This window comes from Apiospora phragmitis (assembly GCF_038363925.1).
Source record: "Apiospora phragmitis strain CBS 135458 chromosome Unknown utg000003l:1.0-2676785.0:1.0-2680665.0, whole genome shotgun sequence".
NCBI lineage: Eukaryota > Fungi > Ascomycota > Sordariomycetes > Amphisphaeriales > Apiosporaceae > Apiospora > Apiospora phragmitis.
Genome location: NW_027117401.1, coordinates 631,048 through 652,375, shown reverse-complemented (window position 1 = coordinate 652,375; position 21,328 = coordinate 631,048). Strand labels below are relative to the sequence as shown.

Sequence of the window (21,328 nt, the reverse complement as noted above, 5' to 3'; positions counted from 1 at the left end):
GGTAAGCGCTTCACCAACGCCTTGTCCTACAGAGTGTCGGACATGGAACAGGTAAAGTACAGGACGCCGGGGCCCTATTTTTCGACGTCCTCGTCCATCATCGCGAGGACTCTCTGAGCAAACTCATCGTCGTCGATGTCGAACTTGGTAGCCCTCGACTCCGGCCATCTCTCCACATCGCCGAGGACGAGGTCAATGATGTGCTTACGCTGAGCCTGGTGTGCAATATGCCAGGCTCTGCTTATATCGAAGTCTTGCCCGTCTTCAACTTCCCTCTTGATATAGTAACGGCCGCTAATGCCTGCGAATGTGTTTCTACAGCATCTTTGCATGCTGGTCAAGTCCCGGAAGTTCAGATAGTCACCGATCCGGCACATGACTGCGCCTTCTAGGGTATTCAGACCAGGCACGGTTGCTTGCGTCTGTAAATTCCATGTTAGCGTGTGGTTCGATAATAACCCACTTTCCGTGTTGAATTCATGTGAATACGACAACAGTGCTGTACTTACGTTCAATCATGTTGACAGACACGTGGTACTAGAGTTCAGCAGAGACAAGTTGGCATTGGGGTCCCCGCTGTCGTGGGGCGTGCCCTCCGGCGGCGGGCCGCATTCGGCGATGGGACCATCCATGATTCTTTGCCCCGTGGGTGCTTCCACAGCGGCAGATACTTGCGTTGGTGAAGGCAATGGAGATTGCAATCCAGGCAGCAACGAGGGCAGCGACGGCGTCAGCAAAGAGGAGAGCAAATTGGACGGTGAGGAGAATGGTGACGAGGATGGCGAAGAGGATGGGAAGAGAATGTCAAGTAGGATGACGAAAAGGTTGTGCAAGAATTGCTGAAGAGAGTGTCTAGTGAAGAGACCGTTCAGCAAAGAAAATGCTTGTGTTGGCAAGGTTGAAGCTCTTTCTGAACCAAGCCGGGAAAAAAGGGATTTTCCTTGGCTTGCTCAAGTTGTGGACAAACTGATGTAGGAGTTAGGTAGCTATATATGCCTTCCTCCAATGCTGTAGGATGTTTCGAATCAGTAACCAAAGGGTCGACCACACTTGACGAGGTTGCCGGGGAAGTGTATGCATTCGACCACTTTCGACCACACACCAGTCACTCGTCAATCACTCTTCTCTAGACCGTGAAGCCAATTAGGCGTTAAAGAACGGTTCCAGTACATCCCACAAGTACAGAAGCCGTCGTCGTTTCGCTATCTCAAGTGCTGAGCCATACAGTAGATTCAAGGAGAACTTTCTAACGATAATCCTTTCTATAGCCTGGATAATCATAGCCATGCTTTTGTAGGATCAACCCACACAACCCAGAAGGGATTTTCTAAAACATAGTCAGGCTCACCAAGACCGCAAGTTGGTCTAGCAGCATTAGAAGAACTTTGCAGAGTTGAGTCCAGGATCTAGGTCTATATCAAATTGTATAATTAGGAAAACCGAACATCGAGATCGGTATCTTGCAGCTACTATCTGTTTTGAGCAAGGGCAAGGCTCATCATCAAATGTATGAACTCCGATCATCTCACTTGAAGCTCGTTCAAGTTCAGCAAGGGAGAAATGCAGCAGTTACGGAATCCGAAGCCAGAGGTCAAAGGTATGCTATAGGGCCTGGTCAATCTTATAGGCGTAAGATATCCATCACAGCAATGGATCGGGTTATTGGGGGCCTCAAGTTCTAGTTTCACAACTGATTTCTTCCTTGAGTCATGCCAGTCACCGCTGTTGGATCCAGCAAACTGTCAAGGTCTTGCAAGATAGAGTGAAGAGATGCCCGTAGGGGTAGGTGTGTGCATTCACTGAACTCTGGCCCTCCAACTATCTGGGAGGACCACTAGACTTATATACCTAGCGGCGACCTCGGCGCTCTGCAGCCGGGTATCAGACCCTTGTCAGGTGCAACCCTGACACGGCACCCCTCCTTCCCCCGAGGCCGTCCCGGCCTCGTCGAAAACCTCACGGCCGGAGTGACTTCCTTGTAAAGGCCCGGTAACTCCACTATGTAGCTTCCTAACAGGTCCGGTATAATTAATGGCCGCTCCTACTAATTCTATTACTTCTATCACTCCTACTAATTTTATTAATTCTATCGCTCTTACTAATTTTATTCCCTTATCGGTTTCGACCCTTTACTAATTCTATAATATTCCCTCGGCTCGTCACCTATATCGTTTTCTCCTCTTTTAACTTCTACTCTCACCTCTATTATAACTAACCCTACTAATATTAACACGTTTATTAACGTAAGCTCGTCGGCTACCATAAAAAGCTCGCTTAGCGATATATTCGCGTCCTATAAGCTTAGAGCTGCTATAAAGCGTTCTGCTCGTAATTAAGCCGCGGTTATTCTAATTAAAAAGCGTTAAAAAAAGGCGTAATAACTCGTTATATTACGGCCGAAAACTATATATATTATTAAAATTATAATTATATCCGCTATTTCGTTATTATAGCTTTTATAAATATAAAATAAAGCTTAATTAATTATAACCGAGCGCGTAATAATTTTATTATTTATAATAATAAATTTAATATATTATTTTTTATTTTTTAGTTTAATTTTTATTAATTTATTTATTAATTATTATTAATTCGAAATATTCTCGTTACGTTATTTTTTTTAAGTTTTATTTATTTATAAGTTATCTCTTTTTTTTAAAGCCGTTTCCCGGCGGTATCGTATTAAGATAAAGGTTAATATAATAATAATATTTTAAAGTTATAATTATAACCGGTATTATTTTATATAAAATATATATTACGTATTATTTTAAACCGTTTAATAAAACTTATTAAATTCTAATCGATACTTAACGTAATTAAAATATCGTTACCGCTTAATATAAAATTATTAATAAAGGTTTATTAAACGTTTTTATTACCTCTTTTTAAATAATTATTAATAAAATTTTAAGCCTTATTTTAATACTTAATTAAATTATATCGATATTAAGAAAACTTTATAATATTATAACTAATTTTTATATAATTATTAAAGTTTTAAAAAAAAATATAACTCGTAGCGTTTATATTAAAAACGAGTAAGGAATAAAAAGAATAAATAAAATTAAAAAGTTTAAATAACTTAATAATTTAATATAATTTAAAAATAGTTTTTATATTTTATAATAACTTTAATTTTAACGTTTTTTTAAAGCTCTTACGAATCGTTTTTATAATTATATCCCTTTTATTATATTAAATATTAATAAGTTTTTTTTATATTTTTATATTAAAGGATCTTTTTTATTTCGTATACGTTATTTTTATTTAATTTAGGGTATTAAAACTTTAATAAGTTTTTATAGTTACGGCGGATAAATACCTCGATCGAAAAAATAGGAAAAATATCGTGAATTTTTTAAATAAATAGGATATCTAACTAATAGGCTAGTCCGTTCGAGCTTATTTTTTCTAAAACTTAAAATAATTTTAAATACTTATCCGAAAGTTTTTTATTAAGGCGTTTTTATTTAATATTTTTTAATAATAAAAAAACTTAGTTATTTATTTCGAAATTCCGGTTTAAATACGTTTTATTATATTATTTCGAATAAATAGTTTAGGCGGTATAAATTATTTATAAAGCCGCTTCGCGGTTATATAAAAGTTTTTTTTAATTAATTAATAGTTTTTATTAATTATTTTAATTTAAAATTATTTAATATATTAATTAATTTTTTAATTTTATATTTATATAATAAATAAAATAAAGTTTATTTTATAATTAAGTAAGAATTAGTATTATATATATATATAACGAGGTCGAATTAATTTATTTAATCTAATTATTATTTATTATAATATACGCGTAAGAAATATTTAAAGTTTTAATTTTAATATTTAATTTATTTATTTATTTAAAAATAATAAATAATATTAAATCGTTATCTTATATTTTTTAAAACTTATTTATAAATAAGGAGCCTTTATTTAAAATAATACCTTTTAATAAGCCGAATTAGTAAAAAATAGCATAGAAAAAGATATCCGCGAATTCGCCGGTAATTAGTTTCGAGGTTATAAGGAGGTAGAAAATATATTTCGTAAACTTATTAATAATAATTAGGATTACGTTATAAGTTTTTTTATTCCGGTTAAATATTTTCAATAATTTTATAATAAAATTAAGTAAGATCTTTTTTTAAAACTTAATTAGTATTAAAAGCTCGCTAAATACGTTAAATAATTAATACTTTTTAAACTTAATTTTTTAATATATAGAATATATTTATATATACCGTTTTACGTTTTTTATTAAAACTAGTTAAAAATAATAACGGCTTAATAATTTATAAGTTTTAATATAATTAAGATACCCCGCCGTTTCGGCGTTATAAAATAATTATAGAAGCTTTTTTTATAATTTAGGCGTATTAAGTACGTATAGTTTTTTTTAATTTTTAAAAAATTATCGTTACTTATTTGCCGCTTACGAGGTCTTTTTTTAATTTTATTATCGCGACCGTAAAGAATTAACCCCGTTTCGAACTTATTTCGCAAGATTGTATTCGTTTATACTTTATAAATAATTTATTTTAACAGTTCTTTTAAATCTAGCGTAGCTAATTCGGTTTATATTATCTTTTTTTTTATTCGTTAAAGGTTAAGCGGTTTATAACCCGCCGTTCTTAATAATAGATTTAAGCCGCCCGGCGGTTTTATCGCATTTTTTAGGTTATTAACCCTTAACTGTTTATTTTAATTTATTACGCGGTTTATATTTATATTTCGTATTAAATATTATAAAAAAACGCGGTCTATATTTATATCTTATATTAAATATTATAAAAAAACGCGGTTTATATTTATATCTTATATTAAGTATTATAAAAGAACGCGGTTTATATTTATTTCTTATATTAAATATTATAAAAAAACGTTACTTATATTTATATTTTATATAAAACGTTATAATATTAATAATAATAGCTTACTCGTTATTAACTCGTTTCGATCGGCTTATTAATATTTAGGCTTACGTAATATCCCGTTTACTAAATTCTTTATCCCCGGTTTATACTCGATTACGAAATTAAATATTATTAGTTTTTAGTTCTATCGTAGCTCGTAATTATTAAGCTTTTTTTTTATAAAATAATTATAATTAAAGTAATTAGTTTTAATTATTACTATATTTTAAAAATAAATTAAATAATATTTTTAAACGTGAAACGTTTTAATAACTGTTAAAAACTTAGCGTTTATAGTATTATAACGAGTTTCGATATTAAAGAGCTTCTAAGATAAGAACGTTACGAGGTATTACCGGTCTTTATATAATTAGGTTAAGACGGCCCTAATCGCGAACGTAGACGTATCGGTTTTAACGCGTATACGTTTCGTTAGTTTAAAATAAGCGAGTAGAAGTGTTTTAATAAAATATTATTTTAATTACTTAAATACGGAAGAGGCTATTCGATTTAACTTAATCTTTTTTATTACTTTTTTTCGAAATAAATTTATTAAAGGTGCCGTAATTTTAAAATAGTTTTTAATAAATCGTTAATAAAACTTTAAAAACTTTAAAAAAACTTAAAAGTTTTTTACGTTTCGAGGTTTTTATTAATTCGTTATTATTTTAATTCGATTTCGTTTTATATAAATTTTTTAATTATTAATTATAAAGTTTAGGAAATTAATCTTTTATATTTTAAACTCGTACTTTTTAAAGTTTATAAAGAGTTTATATTATTATAATCGTTTTAAAATAATACGTACGTAATAATAATATTATTTTAACGAATTAAAGTAAATAAAGATATCGTTTAAATATATAATATAAATATCGTTAAAGAGTCTTTTAAACGTATAATTAATATAAGTTTAAAAAGTAAAAAGGGTATTATTTAACCCGAAAAATAACATGAAATATTCGAATAACCCGTAATATATACGAAAAGCCGTTTTTTATTCGTTATTTTTATAGATCCGTAGCCGATAATACGCGTTTTTTAGATTTAATTTTATATAATATTTTATATTCAATAATTAATTTAAAATTTCGCCGATTAACGGTAATAGCGTATAATCTTTTTATATAATCTAATTTAAGCCTTAATAATCTACGTATAAACGGAGCTTGCCGCCCTTTTTAAATATTAATATAACGGGGGCTCCCGCTAAGCTAGTAGACGGTCGGATCTATCCTTTCGCGAGGGCGTCTGACAGGTAGTTTCGAAAGACCTGGAGCTCCTTCTCGGTTAATAGGTAGATAAAGCCCTAAGGTAGGTGCGACCCGGATTCGAGATCGATTCGATATTTTAATATATAATACTTCGAAAGTACGCTAGCTACTTCTTCGAAAAAGGTATAAGTAAAGTCGGCTATTTATTTAAATAATTTCGATCTCGGTTTAGGCTCGCTTTAGGATAATTACGTTAATATTATTATAAAAACGTTCCGGGCTTCGTATATAACTTAGCGTATCTTTTTCTAGCTTTATATAATAAATACGTTTCGAGGGTTAATATAATATTTTTAGCGCCGTTTTAATTATTAATAATTAGAGTTAATTATTATATATTAAAAATATTTTAAAATAATATTAAACTTTAAGCTAATTAATAAATCGGCGATTATAAAAATATCTCGCGTCGTTTTTATTTCTTCGTAGTTATCGGTAAGCTTTATAAATACCGAGGCTTCGCCGTAAATAACAATAATATTTTTTAAAATAGAACCGATTTTAAAAACTTTAGGTTTAAAAAAGCCCTTATTACCGTATTCGTTAAATATATCTCGTTTAATTATATTCTCGTCCGCTCCCGGGTTTAATAAAGCCCGCAGCGGTTTAAAAAACTAGTTACCTAGACCTCGTATCCTTATAAAAATACGGATCGTACAGGGCCTCGACGGCGCGGCTACCTAGCTACTAACTCTTAATAATGCCGAATTTACTCCGGTACGAATTCCCCCAGGGTAGTCCGGTTAGGTATATCCGGAACCCCTACACCTTCGGCACCGCTTCCTTTATATATATTCCCGTGAATAGTAGCCAGCTATTCTATACGTTTAATATACCGAGTTATCGCTATGCGGTCGCTTCTCTCCGCCCCCGAATTAGTCCTTATTACTTATAATAAGATAATCGGTAATCCTATTATTAATTAAAGGGGCGCGGGTATTAAGCCAGCTAATAGTACTACGGTTACCTCATATAACGGCGACCCTTAAATTTAAATAGCCCTTAATAGTATCACATATAAATTAGTATATAAACTAGTTAGCTTTTAATTTATAGTTAATTAAATAATACTATCGTTTTCCTTTTCTTTTCCTCTTTTTAATAGGCTATAAACTTAACGAGTTAACATTATAACGCGCGATTTAAGATATTATAAATAGCTCGTTAATAAAATAAGCCGCCGAGAAGCATAATATCCCTAAAATAACTCTAAAGGCTCGGATTCACGGCCGCAAAACTATAAAATAATAGAATAAGTCTTTCCAGGCCTTAATAATAGCGGAAAAGTCTTAGATCGTGACTTAATACCTTCTATAATATAATCTAAGCTGCTCACCGGCGTATATTATCTTCCGGATATTCGCCTAACGGATTTTTCAAACTAACGGGATTAATATAATACTCGGTAAGAACTAGGTTAAAAGATTTATTACTCGCTATCCATCTATCGGTACTACTTTTTTTAAAAGGATAGATTTCCTAAAGCTTAACGTAATTTCCGTAAAAAAAATTATCGAGTTTTTCAAGCGGCTTAATAATCTTATTCTAAAATCGATCCCTTTAAAGTTTCGATTTAATATTAACAAGATTAGTAATTAACTCGATTATAAAACGAATATAATAATTATTAAACTTATTAAAATAAAAAGAATATTAGTTATAAACTCTTTTAACCGAAAATAAGCTTCTACGATTAAATATAATAACGTTTTAAGCCGAGCTTTACCTCTTTTTATTATATTTAAAGGTTAATAAGTTCAATAGTAATAGTTTTTAGAAAAAGGAGGACTCGCTAATAGATACTATAAAGGATTAAGTCTTTACGGCATCCTTTAAAAGCTAAACTAATAAGGAGCTAACTTTAATATAATTAAATAAGGTTTTTATTTTTTATATAAAGCTTAAAAACGAAGATTAATAACGGTTTATTATCTTAAATAATTATATTAACTATATAAACGAAAACTTTATTATAACGTATTTAAAGCATAAAATATAACTTCTCTTCTTTTCCGGCACACTCGTCGCACTTATTATAACCTTTAAATCTTAATCCTTTTAATATACTAAAGAATACTTATTATTAAAAAATAACCCTACACTATATAGTGTTTAATAATATAAATATAAATAAGAAGGACTTCCTTTAATATTACGAATTAATTAAAAGGTTTATTTTTTAACCGTATATAATAATTAGCGGCTAAGCCGTAATTAATATATTCCCTCGTAATATTAATAAGCTCCTTAATAACCGGAACCGGAGAATAAAAGACTAAGCAAAAGCAAAACTATTTAAGCCTCCCCCTAACGTTTTTAATAAATAATTCTCCTCTATAGCGTTATTAATATTTACGACCAGCCGCTAGATTAAAGAGTTAGCGGATACGCTTAATAATAATAATATTATTTTTAATAGCGCGACGCGCCGGGTTTTATTCCGGAAGCTCTAAAAGAGTTTAGATACTTTGAACGGCTAGATCGGCTAATTAGAGCACGAGAAATCAGTTTAAAAAGTAATTTAAAAAAAGAAAGAAATAAAAAAAGGAAAAGAGTAATACTTAACCCTAATTAAAAGTTTACGCGTATACGAGATACTATAGTAATTAAAAGGGAAATAAATAGCGTTATATCGGAACTTTAAATTATTACTCCTTTATTATCGGCGTTAGAAGCCGTTATAATTAAATCTAACTCTAAATTTGAGATTAAGAGTATTATAAAAGCGTTTCGAGACTAAAACGGTGTTTTTAAGATTTTATATTAATTTTTAATTAAATTATTCGTATTATTATTATATAATATTATTATTAGTTTTTAAAGTCGCCGTTATACAAGGTGACCGTAGCACCGTTAACTGGCTTACGATATAAAATATTAAGTACTTCTTTAATTAATTAATAATTCGATACGAACTCGTTTTTTATTTAAATCCGTAATGTTTAAAATATAATTTAATATTTCAATTAAGGTTTAATATTTCGTACTAAATTATTAATACGCGTTTTATTAAATAATAATTTTAAAAGCTTTTTTTTAAACTTTTTAATACGGTTTATAAAACTTTAAATTATTTCGTTTTTAGCTTAACGGGTTTTTACGAGTTTTAAAAATATTACGAGATCGCGGGTATTTTTATTCGGTAAAGTATTTTTTAATTAATTAATAAATTTAAACTAATTAATATTATTAATTAAGCTTTAATTAATATATTAAAAGTAATTAAACTATCGCTTTTTATTTATTATATTTAACTTTTATTATACGATAAGGATTCGATTTTTATTTATAACGAGGTCGCTTCGGCTAAGGTCGAAATACCCCTCGTATTCGTATAAAAATAGTATTATATCCGAAGGAGTTGGGTAAAAACTATTTTTAATTATAAGCTTTAAGATTTTAAAACCCTTTAAGTATCCGCTCTCTCGTAATAATATTAAAACCGGTTTAGTCGTAATACTTTAACCAGCCGAGGTAATAGCTTCTCGAGGAGGTTGCTTTAAAGCTGCTAGGTCGCTTTATTATTACTAGATCCGATTACGAACTTCGTTAAGGCGGATCTATTTATTAATAGCCTCTAGCTCGCGGTTAGCCTACTTTAGTTAGGTGTTTAAGGAGGCCTGCTCTTCTTTTCTAAGTATTATGTCGATACCGAGCCGCTACGGCGTATAGCTGCGGTCGCTCCTCTTTTAGGCATCTCGACGGTCTATCGCCTTTGGGAAGAAAAAGAGTTCAACGTGTCAAAATCTTATAAGATAGAGTGAAAAAATACCCGTAGGGGTAGGTGTATACATTTACTGAACTCTAGCCCTCTAACTATCTAGGAGGACCACTAGACTTATATACCTAGCGGCGACCTCGGCGCTCTGCAGCCGGGTATCAAACCCTTGTCAGGTGCAACCCTGACATAAACCCAGCAGCGGCGGTTGCTGGCCCAAATGATGACTCCAATTTGGCCGCAAAACAGGTCACGTAGCGGAACAACCATAACAAGCAATTAAATAAAATACTCGTTTGATTGGAATCATCTTATCTCTCCCTGGGGGTGCGGATAGCGTAAATACGCGGAGTCTATACCCACACCGAGATTGTTGATGCATTGGCATCGGTGTCCTATTGACGTTGCCCAATAGCTTATTGTTATAATTTTTCTACTCTCAATCCTTTAGCAATGTACCGGCACTGCGGCTTTGATAATTTGTCTATTTAGTGTCACCTTGATGCCCGCTGGCGCTTCCCGCATCTTTCATGTTCATTCAGATCGACTTCTGCACTGTGATTATACGCCATGTAACCAACGTCCATGCCCGCAGTCCAACCACTGCTGTCAAGTCTTTGCCAGCGTGGAAGTTGAGGCGTTGTTGGCCCTAATTCCTCTCGGCCGTCTCGGTCGTCTGGGCCGCAGTATTCCTCTGAATTATTTGTCCAGTGGTTAATTGCGCCGGTTAACGACACCACGGCGAACTGGATCTGGAGGCTTACCAATCAGACCGATAAATATTTGACGTATGGCTGCGGACCAGTGGGAAGCATATCGGGGATTCGCAATCTGTGGCGGTTATCGGGCGTCATCGTGTTTTGACGAATTATGACCTCTGCAAAAGGTCTTATGTAGAATGTCGTTACGCGTTGCGGCCGATGCCGGGCCGACTGGACAACCTCTGCGCGGTGTGGGGCCGATCCGGGGCCCATCTGATCGGGCAAACTTAGACATTGGACGACACTAATTGAAAGATTGTGGGCGTGTAATGCGGCTCTGCATACAGTACATTAAGTAGAAAAGCAGTGTCAAAGTATCGCACACGTGCCAGCCCTCCTCTGGAAGGCGCCTCACGGACTCGTTCGAGAAGCAACTCCTTCCAAGACATCCCGATCATCAAAGATGTACAGCTCTCCAGCTCCGCTTTCTGGGCCAGTGGGTAGTTCCAATTGTCAAGCTTACCCAGTTCATACCCATGCTTCTCTAAATTTTGATCCGGACTCCAATGGCAGTACTTTTGCTATTATTGCAGTCTAGGAAAGGCTCGGGCCGATCTGGGATAGCGTTCCAGAATGATACCGGGAAGGGTATAGAGAACCAGATTGAAAGCCCATTCGCCTCAACGCCCCAACGTTTCGCTTGGCGTCTCGACAACGAGCACATCTCCTCGTGTCTCATAGCCCGGGCTGTCGCGCCTTTCTCATAAAAGCGAGCCTTGCATGTGGGAATACCTCCAGAGAGGTTACCATGCTCATAATCCCGTCGCGAATGATCTTGCATCCAAGGCGACTCTCATAAGCGCACCGCTGGCACTCCTCGTTTCCATAGATTTCGATCCTTAGCCGATCTCCGCGCCCAAAAACATCAACGCCCAGATTGTGGCAAGCCGAAGCAGTTCTGACTGTCCGGTGGCAAACAACCAGTGTCGCTCAGGATGATATCGCTGTCGGAAGGTATAATCTAGTAGATTGGGCAATATGGCGACCTGACATGACTCAACGCAGATGGAAAGGTGAAGATCGTTCATGTCAAGCCCCGCTGTTAGAATTACCGACATGCATTGGACGCGATTCTGACCAGTGATCATCGGCTCTCCCCACCCATCCATGGTTACATAATACATTCTGCCTCGCTTTTCATTGGCAATGGATCCTCGCCAATAGAGGAACGTGATGCGATGCAACTGCTCCAGCCTGATGTTGGCTACCCAAGTCTTCTATGATTTCTGCCTAATCCTACTCCCTTCCTTCCTTTTCGCTTTCCGAGAAACACTTCGACGTGTTGATCGACGACGTCCCAAGGGCTCGTGGACGTACAGTACACGCGTTCAAGGCTCGGAGAAGCATAAATAGGATGCCTTCCCCCTCACCTCACAGTAGTTGTAGCAGTAGCAAGTAATCTAAGCACTTCATACCTTCATTTTGACACAGAACCCAGTACGATAATTTCTGTTAGCTATCTGGTAGTTCTCCGTTGTCTTGCGATGGAGACCGAGCTTGAAGTGTTTCGCGGGCGGTATGCCAACATCCAAACCGATCTCACCGGAGAAGTTGATCGGGGATGAAGCTGATGGAGGCAAGGCTCATGCATCTCTAATAATGGATCCTCTGTTTTTTTCCCGATTTATTATCAGCGCTAATGACGTGGCTCGAGAACAGGAGCTTTTGACCAGGCTTGATTCTACCAAACTGGAACTGCATCAGTCGAAGCTTGATCTGGAAAGCGAAAGCCAGACCCGACGGCTCTTGCAGCAGGAGAAGAAAGAATGGGAGGCGCAACAGGAAAAACGACCCTTCGCTGCCGTGTTGATCGATGCGGACGCAGACGTCTATGTGGTAAGTGCGGCGTGTACCGAGCAAGTACTCCAATGATAGACAGGCTGACGAAACGATGACCTGTTTTCCCTCCATCTAGTTCGACGAGGACTTGATCAAGAAGGGCGAGAAAGGCGGCGTCGAAGCGGCCGATGCGCTGCTGGCGGCGGTGCAGAGCCACGTGAAAGAGACGCTCGGGTTCCCATCCGAGGTCAACATCGTCGTCCGGGCGTTTGCCAACATGACGGGCCTCGGGGAAACACTGCGGCGCGGAGGCACGCCGTGCGACGTGGGCCATTTGAGGGCGTTCGCCAACGGCTTCAACATCCGCCAACCGCTGTTCGACTTTGTTGACGTGGGCTCCGGCAAGGAGCGCGCGGATTCCAAGATGCGCGGTGAGTTTTCCTGGCCTTTTTTTTCATTTCCGCTTTTGCTTCATCATTAAAGTTCCTAGCAATGCCCTCCAGCGTCTTGTTCAAGCAACACTAACTATTTGTTACTAAACCACAGAGAATATCAGCTTTTTCATCGATAGCATTCAGTGTAAGCATCTCATGTTGGCATGTGGGCACGACGAAGGCTATGCCCCTTTTTATGGGACAGTTTGTTGCCAACAAGCAAGTCGCCGAGCGCATCACCTTGATCAAGGGACGAAACCAGTTGCCGGCGGACATACAGAAGCTGGAGCCCAAGACGGCCCAGTTCGATTCCGTCTTCAAGGGGCTCAGCCCAATAGCGACGTCGCCCAATGTGGTCGGGACGGTGTGGGGACGCACCACGGCCGCCCTGAAGCCAGCAGAGCCCCCCATTCCAGAAGAGCATTCGAATTACTCCAGGCCGGGGGTCTCCAGGCACAGTCCGGCTTCACCAACCCTGCTGCGCAGTCGTCGAGGTCGGGTCCGGCCATAAGAGATGGCAACGGGCGTGCTGTTGGCAAGGCGCCGCAGATAGAACAGGTCGTTGTTGAAAGAACGAGGAAATGAGAGTTTTGCTACTGGCTCTCTCTTCGTGGGGATTGTGACGGGTGTGGATGGACTATCTCGGGAAATCATTAAGCGTCATGGTAAATTGGTCAGAATGTAACCCTAATCTTTTTTTAATATCTGTTTTCATAATTACTCATAATCATTACCAGAATCCATTTCATCAGTCTTCTAGAAGCCCACATTTGTCTTAATCATAACTTCATCGAGATTCAGAATTACGTTTACCGTTCCATGTCACGCATGCTGTGGCCTCTTTCTCGAACATTATAGAACCACTTTCGTAAACCAAAAAGAGTCCGGCTTGGTGCCCGACCACTCATACTCCAGAATCCGCGAGCCGCCCTTGGCCGTCATGTACAGATGAAAGTCCTGGCTCAACGCGATGGGCGCCAAGTCTATTTCGGGCTTATCGGTCGTGACATTGCCGCCTCCGTTCGTGAACATGGCGAACAGGTTCGACGTCTTCCCGCCCTCGTTCCAGTCGCCGGCCGAAGGCAAGTAGCTCACGGTGATGTTGCCCCCGTCCCGCAGCGCCATGACGAGCCCCCGGGAGTTCATGTAAGAGGGGCAGCCGTTCGGATGGGAGCCCGTTCGGATGTCGGGATGTGCTCGATCAGGTTCACCGCCCCTGTCCATGATTTGATTATATTATTTCCTTTCAATGTAAATAGGGACCGGAATAACCTATCGCTGTGTCAGCCAAGCTTGGTCTCGTTATTGAATAGGAACTCGTCGATCTGCCCGTCGCGGTGGTAGAACAAGTGCATCTGGCTTTGTGCTATACCAGCTGACATATTTGATACGGTGGCCGGGAACATCGCCAATGGTGTCCCGAGGTTAGCCCCAACAATTCGATGCTTGACTTTTATGTCGTCCCCAGCTATAGAATACAGGTCGCCGCCGTCTCGCTGAAATACCAGAAGCGTGCGGTTCGAACAGGGCGAACAGTCAAGCCCGAGGACCGCGAGGTTGGAGTTGTCGCCGGCGGTCACGTTGGAGTCCCAGAACTGGCCTTGGCTCCAAAGGCTGACGTTGGTGGGCCAGGCAACCAAGTCACGAATGTGGTTGTTCGAGTCGAGGTAGAACAGAGTGATGCCGCTTTCGGTATTATTTCCCTCCCACCCTGATCGGGTGGATATGACAACGGACGCAAGTGGTGTCCCGTTCTTCACGCTGAGATCCTGGGTTTCCGGGGTGTTCAGCCGAACGATCTCTTCGACCCAGTCATCGCCGACCGTGCGGCTCATGAGCAACAACCCACTCTTCTGGTAGAAAAGCGCCGTGCACCGGAAGCACCGGGCCTCTGAGGATCCGATCCAGTTGAGCGCGCTGAGTCGCGACGCAGTTGCATGGCCAAGGACGACCCTGCCGAACGCTCTTCGGGAGAGTCCGAGCCCTTATGAGATGATGACCTCTCAGACTGGCCGCGGCGACCGAGAAGCCCGCCAGCTATACCCCTGGCGACCACAGCCGTCAGCAGGATGTTGATGCCGATCACCATAACCCAGAACACTCGAGGTGATAGTCCGCATCGTCTCTGGTCCAATTTCGAGCGCTGTCCCTCTGCATCACTGCTGATTTTCGACGCCCTGTGATCGCTAAGTTCGCGCGGCCCCTCGGTACGGCTAGCGTACGAGTTGCAGGTGATCTTCTCGGTGGCGTCCGGCCTGACTATCTTCTCCTGTGAAGATTCAGGCTTTTGGTACACTTCCAGAGTGCTCCAGAACTGGCCAGTGTTTCGCGACATCTCACCGCCAGGTTTTCGTTCGTGGGGCTTCTGTGAATTATGGACAAGGCATGGCGACGCACACGCAACGCATTAAAATGTCTACAACATGGGAAATTTCAGACACAACTCACAAGATGACCATTATGAGAATGCAGTCTTATTTATGAAACGAGCGAGCAGCAGGCTGTGGTGCTTAATTGTAGCTGGTCTCTGGTCGCTGCTATGGCCTACGATGACCCAAATGCAAGGCCCGGCTGGAGGTTTGGAAGAAGCAAATGCCCGTGATAAAAGCTTATGAACATCGGTACTTTGAATCTTGCCTACCCTGGAGCCAACCGTCTCTGACCGGAATGTTTTGATACCGCCACCGCGCTTATCTGACGAACATGGATTGGAAGATGGAAAACTGAAATCGCTCCTGGTATGGATATCAGGCTGCATACCAGATACTAGTGCCGTTGTTTTACGCATTAGTGAAATCCTTCAAGAGGGGCCTCAGCTGTCGGGTTCTTTGCTCGGCTCGAAGACTGCACCTTCCATTTGCCAATTCGATCTGTGGCTGACACGAAGGATTCTGTAAAGGGGCTGTACTTATAGCATCTCTGGCATTTGCAGCCATATGTGTAGAAGAGAGGCCTGAAACATCAGGAGCACGTTAGGAGCGGCGCTTATTCACGCGATTGTATTATAGGCTGACTTGGCGTGGAAGACCCGGCCGCGGCCCGACATGTAACTCTGCCAAGACTATGGCGTTATTGGCGCTTACAGCGTCGGATCTCAACACGATTGGGCTAACCTGTCTCGGATCTTTGTTTTCTTCTTTTATACATGAGGCACATATACAAACTTCTAAATAGTGGTTGCAAATTCCATCGTAGCGGCCTACAAGAGCCGTGCTCAGTGTGCTGTTGTGGAAGAGATCCCGGACCTCTGGTGATACTGCACGCCTATGGGCTGGCGAGCTTTTGACGTGATATTGCACCATACTGACGCTGCTCAGATAGCGGGGGTCACGCATACCAAGTGGGTTGCAACAGCCCAAAAATACGGACAAGGATAACTCTGGGGACGATAATCACGGAATCTGCCTGGATAATGCGCCTTATGCTGAATTGGCCTTACTATCAATGGTGTCGCTGGGGCCCAATTGGCCGAGGTGTCTTCGCCGGATGGCATCATCATGGTTTTGGTCCACATCTTCGGGTCCAGGGGGCGCTCGGTATTCTTGTTTAATAGAACGTGCATACTCGTCAAGATAAGAGAGATGCAATGGGGATAGACCCCTGACCTCGGTTGTTTTTAGTGTGACTCTCCCACGCTTCTGCGCGAAAAACAAGACAATCCTTGACGCCATGCTGCATGAGCAGCCGGGTTTTGATGTATCACGCCAGGAAAGAATGACGACATATAAGAACACGAAGCCAAACATCACTCAACAACGGCCTGACGTTTCTCTCAGAATGCTTCTCTCTGGTCAGTCGGATGAATACGGCAGTAACCCCCTTTTGTGCGACCGACTCTTATCCACGACGAATTCTTTGCACCGCGATGGCAGACGATCAAAAAGCCCCGCTGAGCGTGGCCTCAAACCGAGGAACAGATTCTGCCAGCGACAAGACGCCTCTTTCGTTACGCCTGGGAAACGCCGATGCTTTCGCCGGAGGAGGCGATATCCGATTCTACGAGCCCATACCCGAGTATGAGGGCTATCACCGCTACGATCCGAAAGAGACATGGTCACCAGAAGAAGAGAAACGGTTGGTCAGAAAGGTATGCTGCCCAGTGCCTTTATCTCCTTCGCCACTGCTTTGGTCTTCTGGGGGTAAACTATCGCCCCTTTGACCCGGTTCCCTAACACCGTCACAGCTTGACTACAAGATCTGCACTTGGGCCTGCATCATGTTCTTCGCGCTTCAGTTGGATCGAGGCAATATACAGCAAGCTTTATCGGACGGTATGTTGAACGATCTGGGGCTTTCAACCAACCAGTACAACACCGGCATGACCATCTTCTACCTCTACTTGTAAGTACCTAATTGCCTGCCTCCCAACCTCTCTATTAGATATGTAGATGCCATTCCTTAACGTCACACACGCACAAACATAGTCTGTGCGCAGAGCTGCCGTCCCAGATGATCTCCAAAAGGCTCGGCCCCAACGTCTGGATCCCCATCCAGATGACCTCGTGGAGCATCGTCGCGTGCTGTCAGAGCCGCCTGACCAGCGAGGCCTCCTTCTACGCGATGCGGGCCCTGCTGGGCCTGATCGAGGGCGGCTTCATCCCGGACGTGATTTTGTATCTGAGCTACTTTTACAAGTCGCGCGAGCTGCCCCTGCGCCTCAGCTTTTTCTGGGCCGCTTACATCTCCACCAACATCTTCTCGGCGTTTCTCGCGTACGGCATCCTGCGACTGCGCGGCGTCACCGGCTGGGCCGGCTGGCGCTGGCTGTTCGCGCTCGAGGGCGGGCTGACGGCGCTCATCGGGATCCTGTCGTGGTTCTATCTGCCGCCGTCGCCGACCGAGACGGCTAGCTGGTTCAGGGGCAAGGATGGTTGGTTCTCCGAGCGAGAGGAGAAGATCATGGTGAATCGCGTTCTTCGAGATGATCCAGGAAAGGTACGTTCTTTGTTTACGGCCTGATATCGCCGGATTAATCCCCACTAACACCAACAATCAATCAGGGTGGAATGCACAACCGCCAAGGCCTGACCCTGAAGCTGCTCTGGGAGGCCCTGACCGACTACGACCTCTGGCCCATCTACATCTACGGGCTGGTCTGGAACATCCCGTCGACCCCCATCACGGCCTACCTGACCATCAACCTCAAGACGCTGGGTTTCGACACGTTCCAGACCAACCTGCTGACCGTGCCCGCGTACTTCCTCTTCCTGCTCCAGGTCGTCTTCTGGACGTGGGTCTCAGAGCGCATCGACAACCGTTTCTTCTGCGTCCTCGTCACGCAGATCTGGTTCCTGCCCATGTGCATTGCGCTCGAGGTCTTGCCGGCGACGGCGAGTCCGTGGTCTTGGTATACTTTGAGTATACTCATGATTGGGTAGGTTTTCCCTACTGGTGAACCTCCTACTGCCTATAACGTGGATATCTCTGTTGACACTAGAATTGTAAAGTCACCCTTATACACACGCTATCGTAAGTTGAGCACCAGCACCATCTTTCTGTCTTTCTGTGCCGGGAATTTCCATATGAGACGCACACGTTAACTCTGCATCAGCTGGTCGCTCTTACGTCACGCAACGCAGGCACCGTGCGTACGCGAACAATTGGGAGCGCCATCTACAATATATGCGTCCAAGCCGGAAATATTATAGGGTCAAATGTGAGTCCGCCCTCTTCTTCTCCTACTCGTGCACCTCGCTTTTCGTCTTTTACCCGATACTTACCAACGAGGCCTACAGATCTATCGAGACCAGGACCGTCCGCTCTACCGCACAGGCAACAAGGTGCTCTTGGGTCTCATATCCTTTAACATTGTATGGGCAGTGGGTATGAAGTTCTTCTACATATTGAGGAACAAGAGCAAGGAGAAGCTATGGTCTACCATGTCACGAGATGAAAAGGACCATTACTTGAACACCACCAAGGACGAGGGCAATAAAAGGCTTGACTTCAGATTCGCTCACTGAGTGGCGGAGTTGCCACGTCGAAAAGGCGTCAAAAATGGAACGTCTACCCAACAGTATACCATCATACATATAAAGCACTCAAAATAACTGATTTGTAAACGATTTCAATCCTATACCACACTAGGAGATTGTTTCCTTTAATCCACCTCAGCGTCGCCACAAATTCAAGCTGGCGTAGATCCCAGCGCCCATCATGGAGAAAATGCCCAGCCACATCAGCCCGAGCATCCCGAACGCTTTTGCAGCCGTTGCATCGGCAGCCGCGGCATCGTTGACTCTCGGGAAGGGCTCGTCCGGAACCGGCTTGTCCAAGAAGTTGCACAGGGGCTCCCAGCCCTCCTTCAAGGACATGACCAGCAGTTGCTCCTTGGGGACCACGGACCTGACCCAATTTTGGTAAGCCGGCAAGAACTCTGATTTTGTGAATGGGGTAGAGTCAGCACGCAAACCCATCAACAGTTGAGCGAGTTCATACAACAACCGTAACAATAACATTACCAACAAGAAAAAGTCTCCAACTTACCCGGACCAAACGTATGATGATCATACCCCTCCCCCATCAACCGCCGAATCTGCCGCGCAAACTCGGAAACCATGACGGGCATCCACCGCAGCCCCGGGTGGATGCACACCGCGAGCGGCAGCCACCAGCCCTCGATGTGGCCGAAGACGCCCTTGAGACTCGGGTGCCACCGGGCCGGTTCGCGCGTCACGAGCACCACCTTGACGCCCGGGTGCAGCTCCAGCAGCTCCTCGAGGAACCACAGGCACGGCACGTCGGTGCACCCGACGAAGCCGCGGATGCCCGCGCGCACCAGTTTCAGGGTGCGCGCGCGGTCGCCGGCGCGGCGGGCTAGGCAGGCTTCGCCCCATTTGCTGCCGAAGTCTGGTTGTTGCGTAAGGAGTAGTCGTCCACGTCAGTAACTGGTTATGCAATGTCTAGGTGTGTGTAGGGGTGTGGGCGCTGTACCTTTCCCGTTGGATACCATGTGCGATCCGCCGTGGGCGACCGGGCCGTGCAGTAGCCTCTCCAGAGCCAGCTGCATGGATGTCGTGCCCGTTCGGGGGAAGCCGGCCCCTATGACCTGCAGGCTCTTGGAGTAGTCGGGCTTTGATGGTATACCGCCCATTTTATTTCTGTGTGTGCGTCTGTCTTGAACCGAAGAGCGATTGGGGAATTGCGAACTAAAAAGGTCGGTGGAAACGCCATAGCTCGAAGATACCCACTACCAGCCGTCGAGTCGAGAGATCATACAGGAGCATTCCACGCTTCCGGTATGGTGCTCTACCAATAAAACCGGGCATGACGTACTATTTCGGGCATAGTTGTGAACTGTGCCGCAGGAGTAGGAACCAATTGAGAAACGGAGCTAACCATATAGTGAGCTGATTGCAACACAACGTGCTTGGCAAGAGAAGATTGCATTGGACCTCTGTAACCTTCCAGGTATGATTCGACGCAGTACGATATCATCGAAAGCCCAAGGCTTATAATCCGATCTTAATCGCGACTGGAAGGTCCTTATAACGTCATCCATGAAGAAAGGGCTCATGGTAGATCAAGAAAGTGTCAAGATGTACCATGAACGACACCGGCGTATCCACTATGGAAGTTGGCAATGGCAAGCCTGGGAAGACTGCTGAAAGGTCCAGATGTTATCGAAAACTTGCTCTGGCTGTGTTTGCCCTGGACAAAGTTGCTAGGACCTCCAGATCTAGCGTTGAGTTTTTGTTGAATGACATAACGCGGCTCAGTCAGGCCAGTATCCTCGGGCTCTACGGGTGTGTCGGAAGCTGGACCAGTCAGTATCAACGATGGGTATCCGACCGTGGCGGGTTCCCAAGCCTCTAAGTCGACTGCTACTATACCAAGTATCGAAGCGAAAGGGCCAAGCTGCTTCGGTTTGTCCAATTTGGCAACAGCCTTTGACTTCATACTAGCCAGTCCGGGCACGCAATCATCGTCTGTATATACAGGTGAAATCACATGGTCTTCGCCAGATAGCAATTTGCCTTCGGTCAAGTCATCGGGCTTGCTAAACGAGCCCCTGCCATTCGTCGCGTTCGGCGAAGGTGGTACCCGAGGTCGGAACCGTGTTCTTTATGTTGAGAGGTGGGTGGATATATTGGGACCTAATGGTCTTGGAAGTGATGATGCAGACGTGATTCAACTGGGGACGGAAAATACATGGATGATGCTGAAATTGAGCAAGGCCGATACAAGGGAAGCAGAATACGTACGGGATTAAGCTTGCCGTGTCGCTGGTTCTCCCAACAGCGATTTTCCGGATGTCTTCGCCCATTCACGCTTCGTCACTCATACTTGTCCATCAAATGAATTTAGGCCATTGAAACTCGAAAAGAATTAATGCCGAGAGACATGGATTAGGCTGCTACGGGATAACCCTGCATACTATGATTAGAACGTGGCGTCGCCATTGCCGTCTCACTCTTTCGCCGCGTCCCAGCTCGGCCAAACCGGGTTC

General features: G+C 42.4%; 8 protein-coding genes across 8 annotated transcripts; 3 read left to right on the top strand and 5 right to left on the bottom strand.

Moving 5' to 3' along the window:
- Positions 1–74: 74 nt before the first annotated feature.
- Positions 75–377, bottom strand: PG994_002611 (uncharacterized protein; the record flags this gene model as incomplete). The annotated part of the gene is made up of 1 exon (XM_066854020.1): positions 75–377. The coding sequence occupies one exon, from the start codon at positions 375–377 to the stop codon at positions 75–77; it is 303 nt and encodes a 100-aa protein (XP_066719875.1).
- A 241-nt stretch (positions 378–618) lies between these two features.
- Positions 619–975, top strand: PG994_002610 (uncharacterized protein; the record flags this gene model as incomplete). The annotated part of the gene is made up of 2 exons (XM_066854019.1): positions 619–808; positions 857–975. 2 exons carry the CDS (start codon positions 619–621, stop codon positions 973–975), a joined length of 309 nt encoding a protein of 102 aa, XP_066719874.1.
- An 11,290-nt stretch (positions 976–12,265) lies between these two features.
- PG994_002609 (uncharacterized protein) lies at positions 12,266–13,390 on the top strand (the record flags this gene model as incomplete). Its single annotated transcript, XM_066854018.1, has 3 exons — positions 12,266–12,502; positions 12,582–12,876; positions 13,017–13,390. The coding sequence occupies 3 exons, from the start codon at positions 12,266–12,268 to the stop codon at positions 13,388–13,390; spliced, it is 906 nt and encodes a 301-aa protein (XP_066719873.1).
- A 341-nt stretch (positions 13,391–13,731) lies between these two features.
- Positions 13,732–14,103, bottom strand: PG994_002608 (uncharacterized protein; the record flags this gene model as incomplete). The annotated part of the gene is made up of 1 exon (XM_066854017.1): positions 13,732–14,103. One exon carries the CDS (start codon positions 14,101–14,103, stop codon positions 13,732–13,734), a length of 372 nt encoding a protein of 123 aa, XP_066719872.1.
- Positions 14,104–14,162: 59 nt separating this feature from the next.
- On the bottom strand, positions 14,163–15,214 carry PG994_002607 (uncharacterized protein; the record flags this gene model as incomplete). The annotated part of the gene is made up of 2 exons (XM_066854016.1): positions 14,163–14,832; positions 14,880–15,214. The coding sequence occupies 2 exons, from the start codon at positions 15,212–15,214 to the stop codon at positions 14,163–14,165; spliced, it is 1,005 nt and encodes a 334-aa protein (XP_066719871.1).
- A 1,530-nt stretch (positions 15,215–16,744) lies between these two features.
- Positions 16,745–18,842, top strand: PG994_002606 (uncharacterized protein; the record flags this gene model as incomplete). Its single annotated transcript, XM_066854015.1, has 7 exons — positions 16,745–16,966; positions 17,063–17,220; positions 17,304–17,814; positions 17,880–18,253; positions 18,327–18,348; positions 18,431–18,535; positions 18,615–18,842. The coding sequence occupies 7 exons, from the start codon at positions 16,745–16,747 to the stop codon at positions 18,840–18,842; spliced, it is 1,620 nt and encodes a 539-aa protein (XP_066719870.1).
- Positions 18,843–18,989: 147 nt separating this feature from the next.
- On the bottom strand, positions 18,990–19,972 carry PG994_002605 (nad dependent epimerase dehydratase; the record flags this gene model as incomplete). The annotated part of the gene is made up of 3 exons (XM_066854014.1): positions 18,990–19,255; positions 19,366–19,728; positions 19,813–19,972. The coding sequence occupies 3 exons, from the start codon at positions 19,970–19,972 to the stop codon at positions 18,990–18,992; spliced, it is 789 nt and encodes a 262-aa protein (XP_066719869.1).
- A 440-nt stretch (positions 19,973–20,412) lies between these two features.
- On the bottom strand, positions 20,413–20,778 carry PG994_002604 (uncharacterized protein; the record flags this gene model as incomplete). The annotated part of the gene is made up of 1 exon (XM_066854013.1): positions 20,413–20,778. One exon carries the CDS (start codon positions 20,776–20,778, stop codon positions 20,413–20,415), a length of 366 nt encoding a protein of 121 aa, XP_066719868.1.
- Positions 20,779–21,328: the final 550 nt, after the last annotated feature.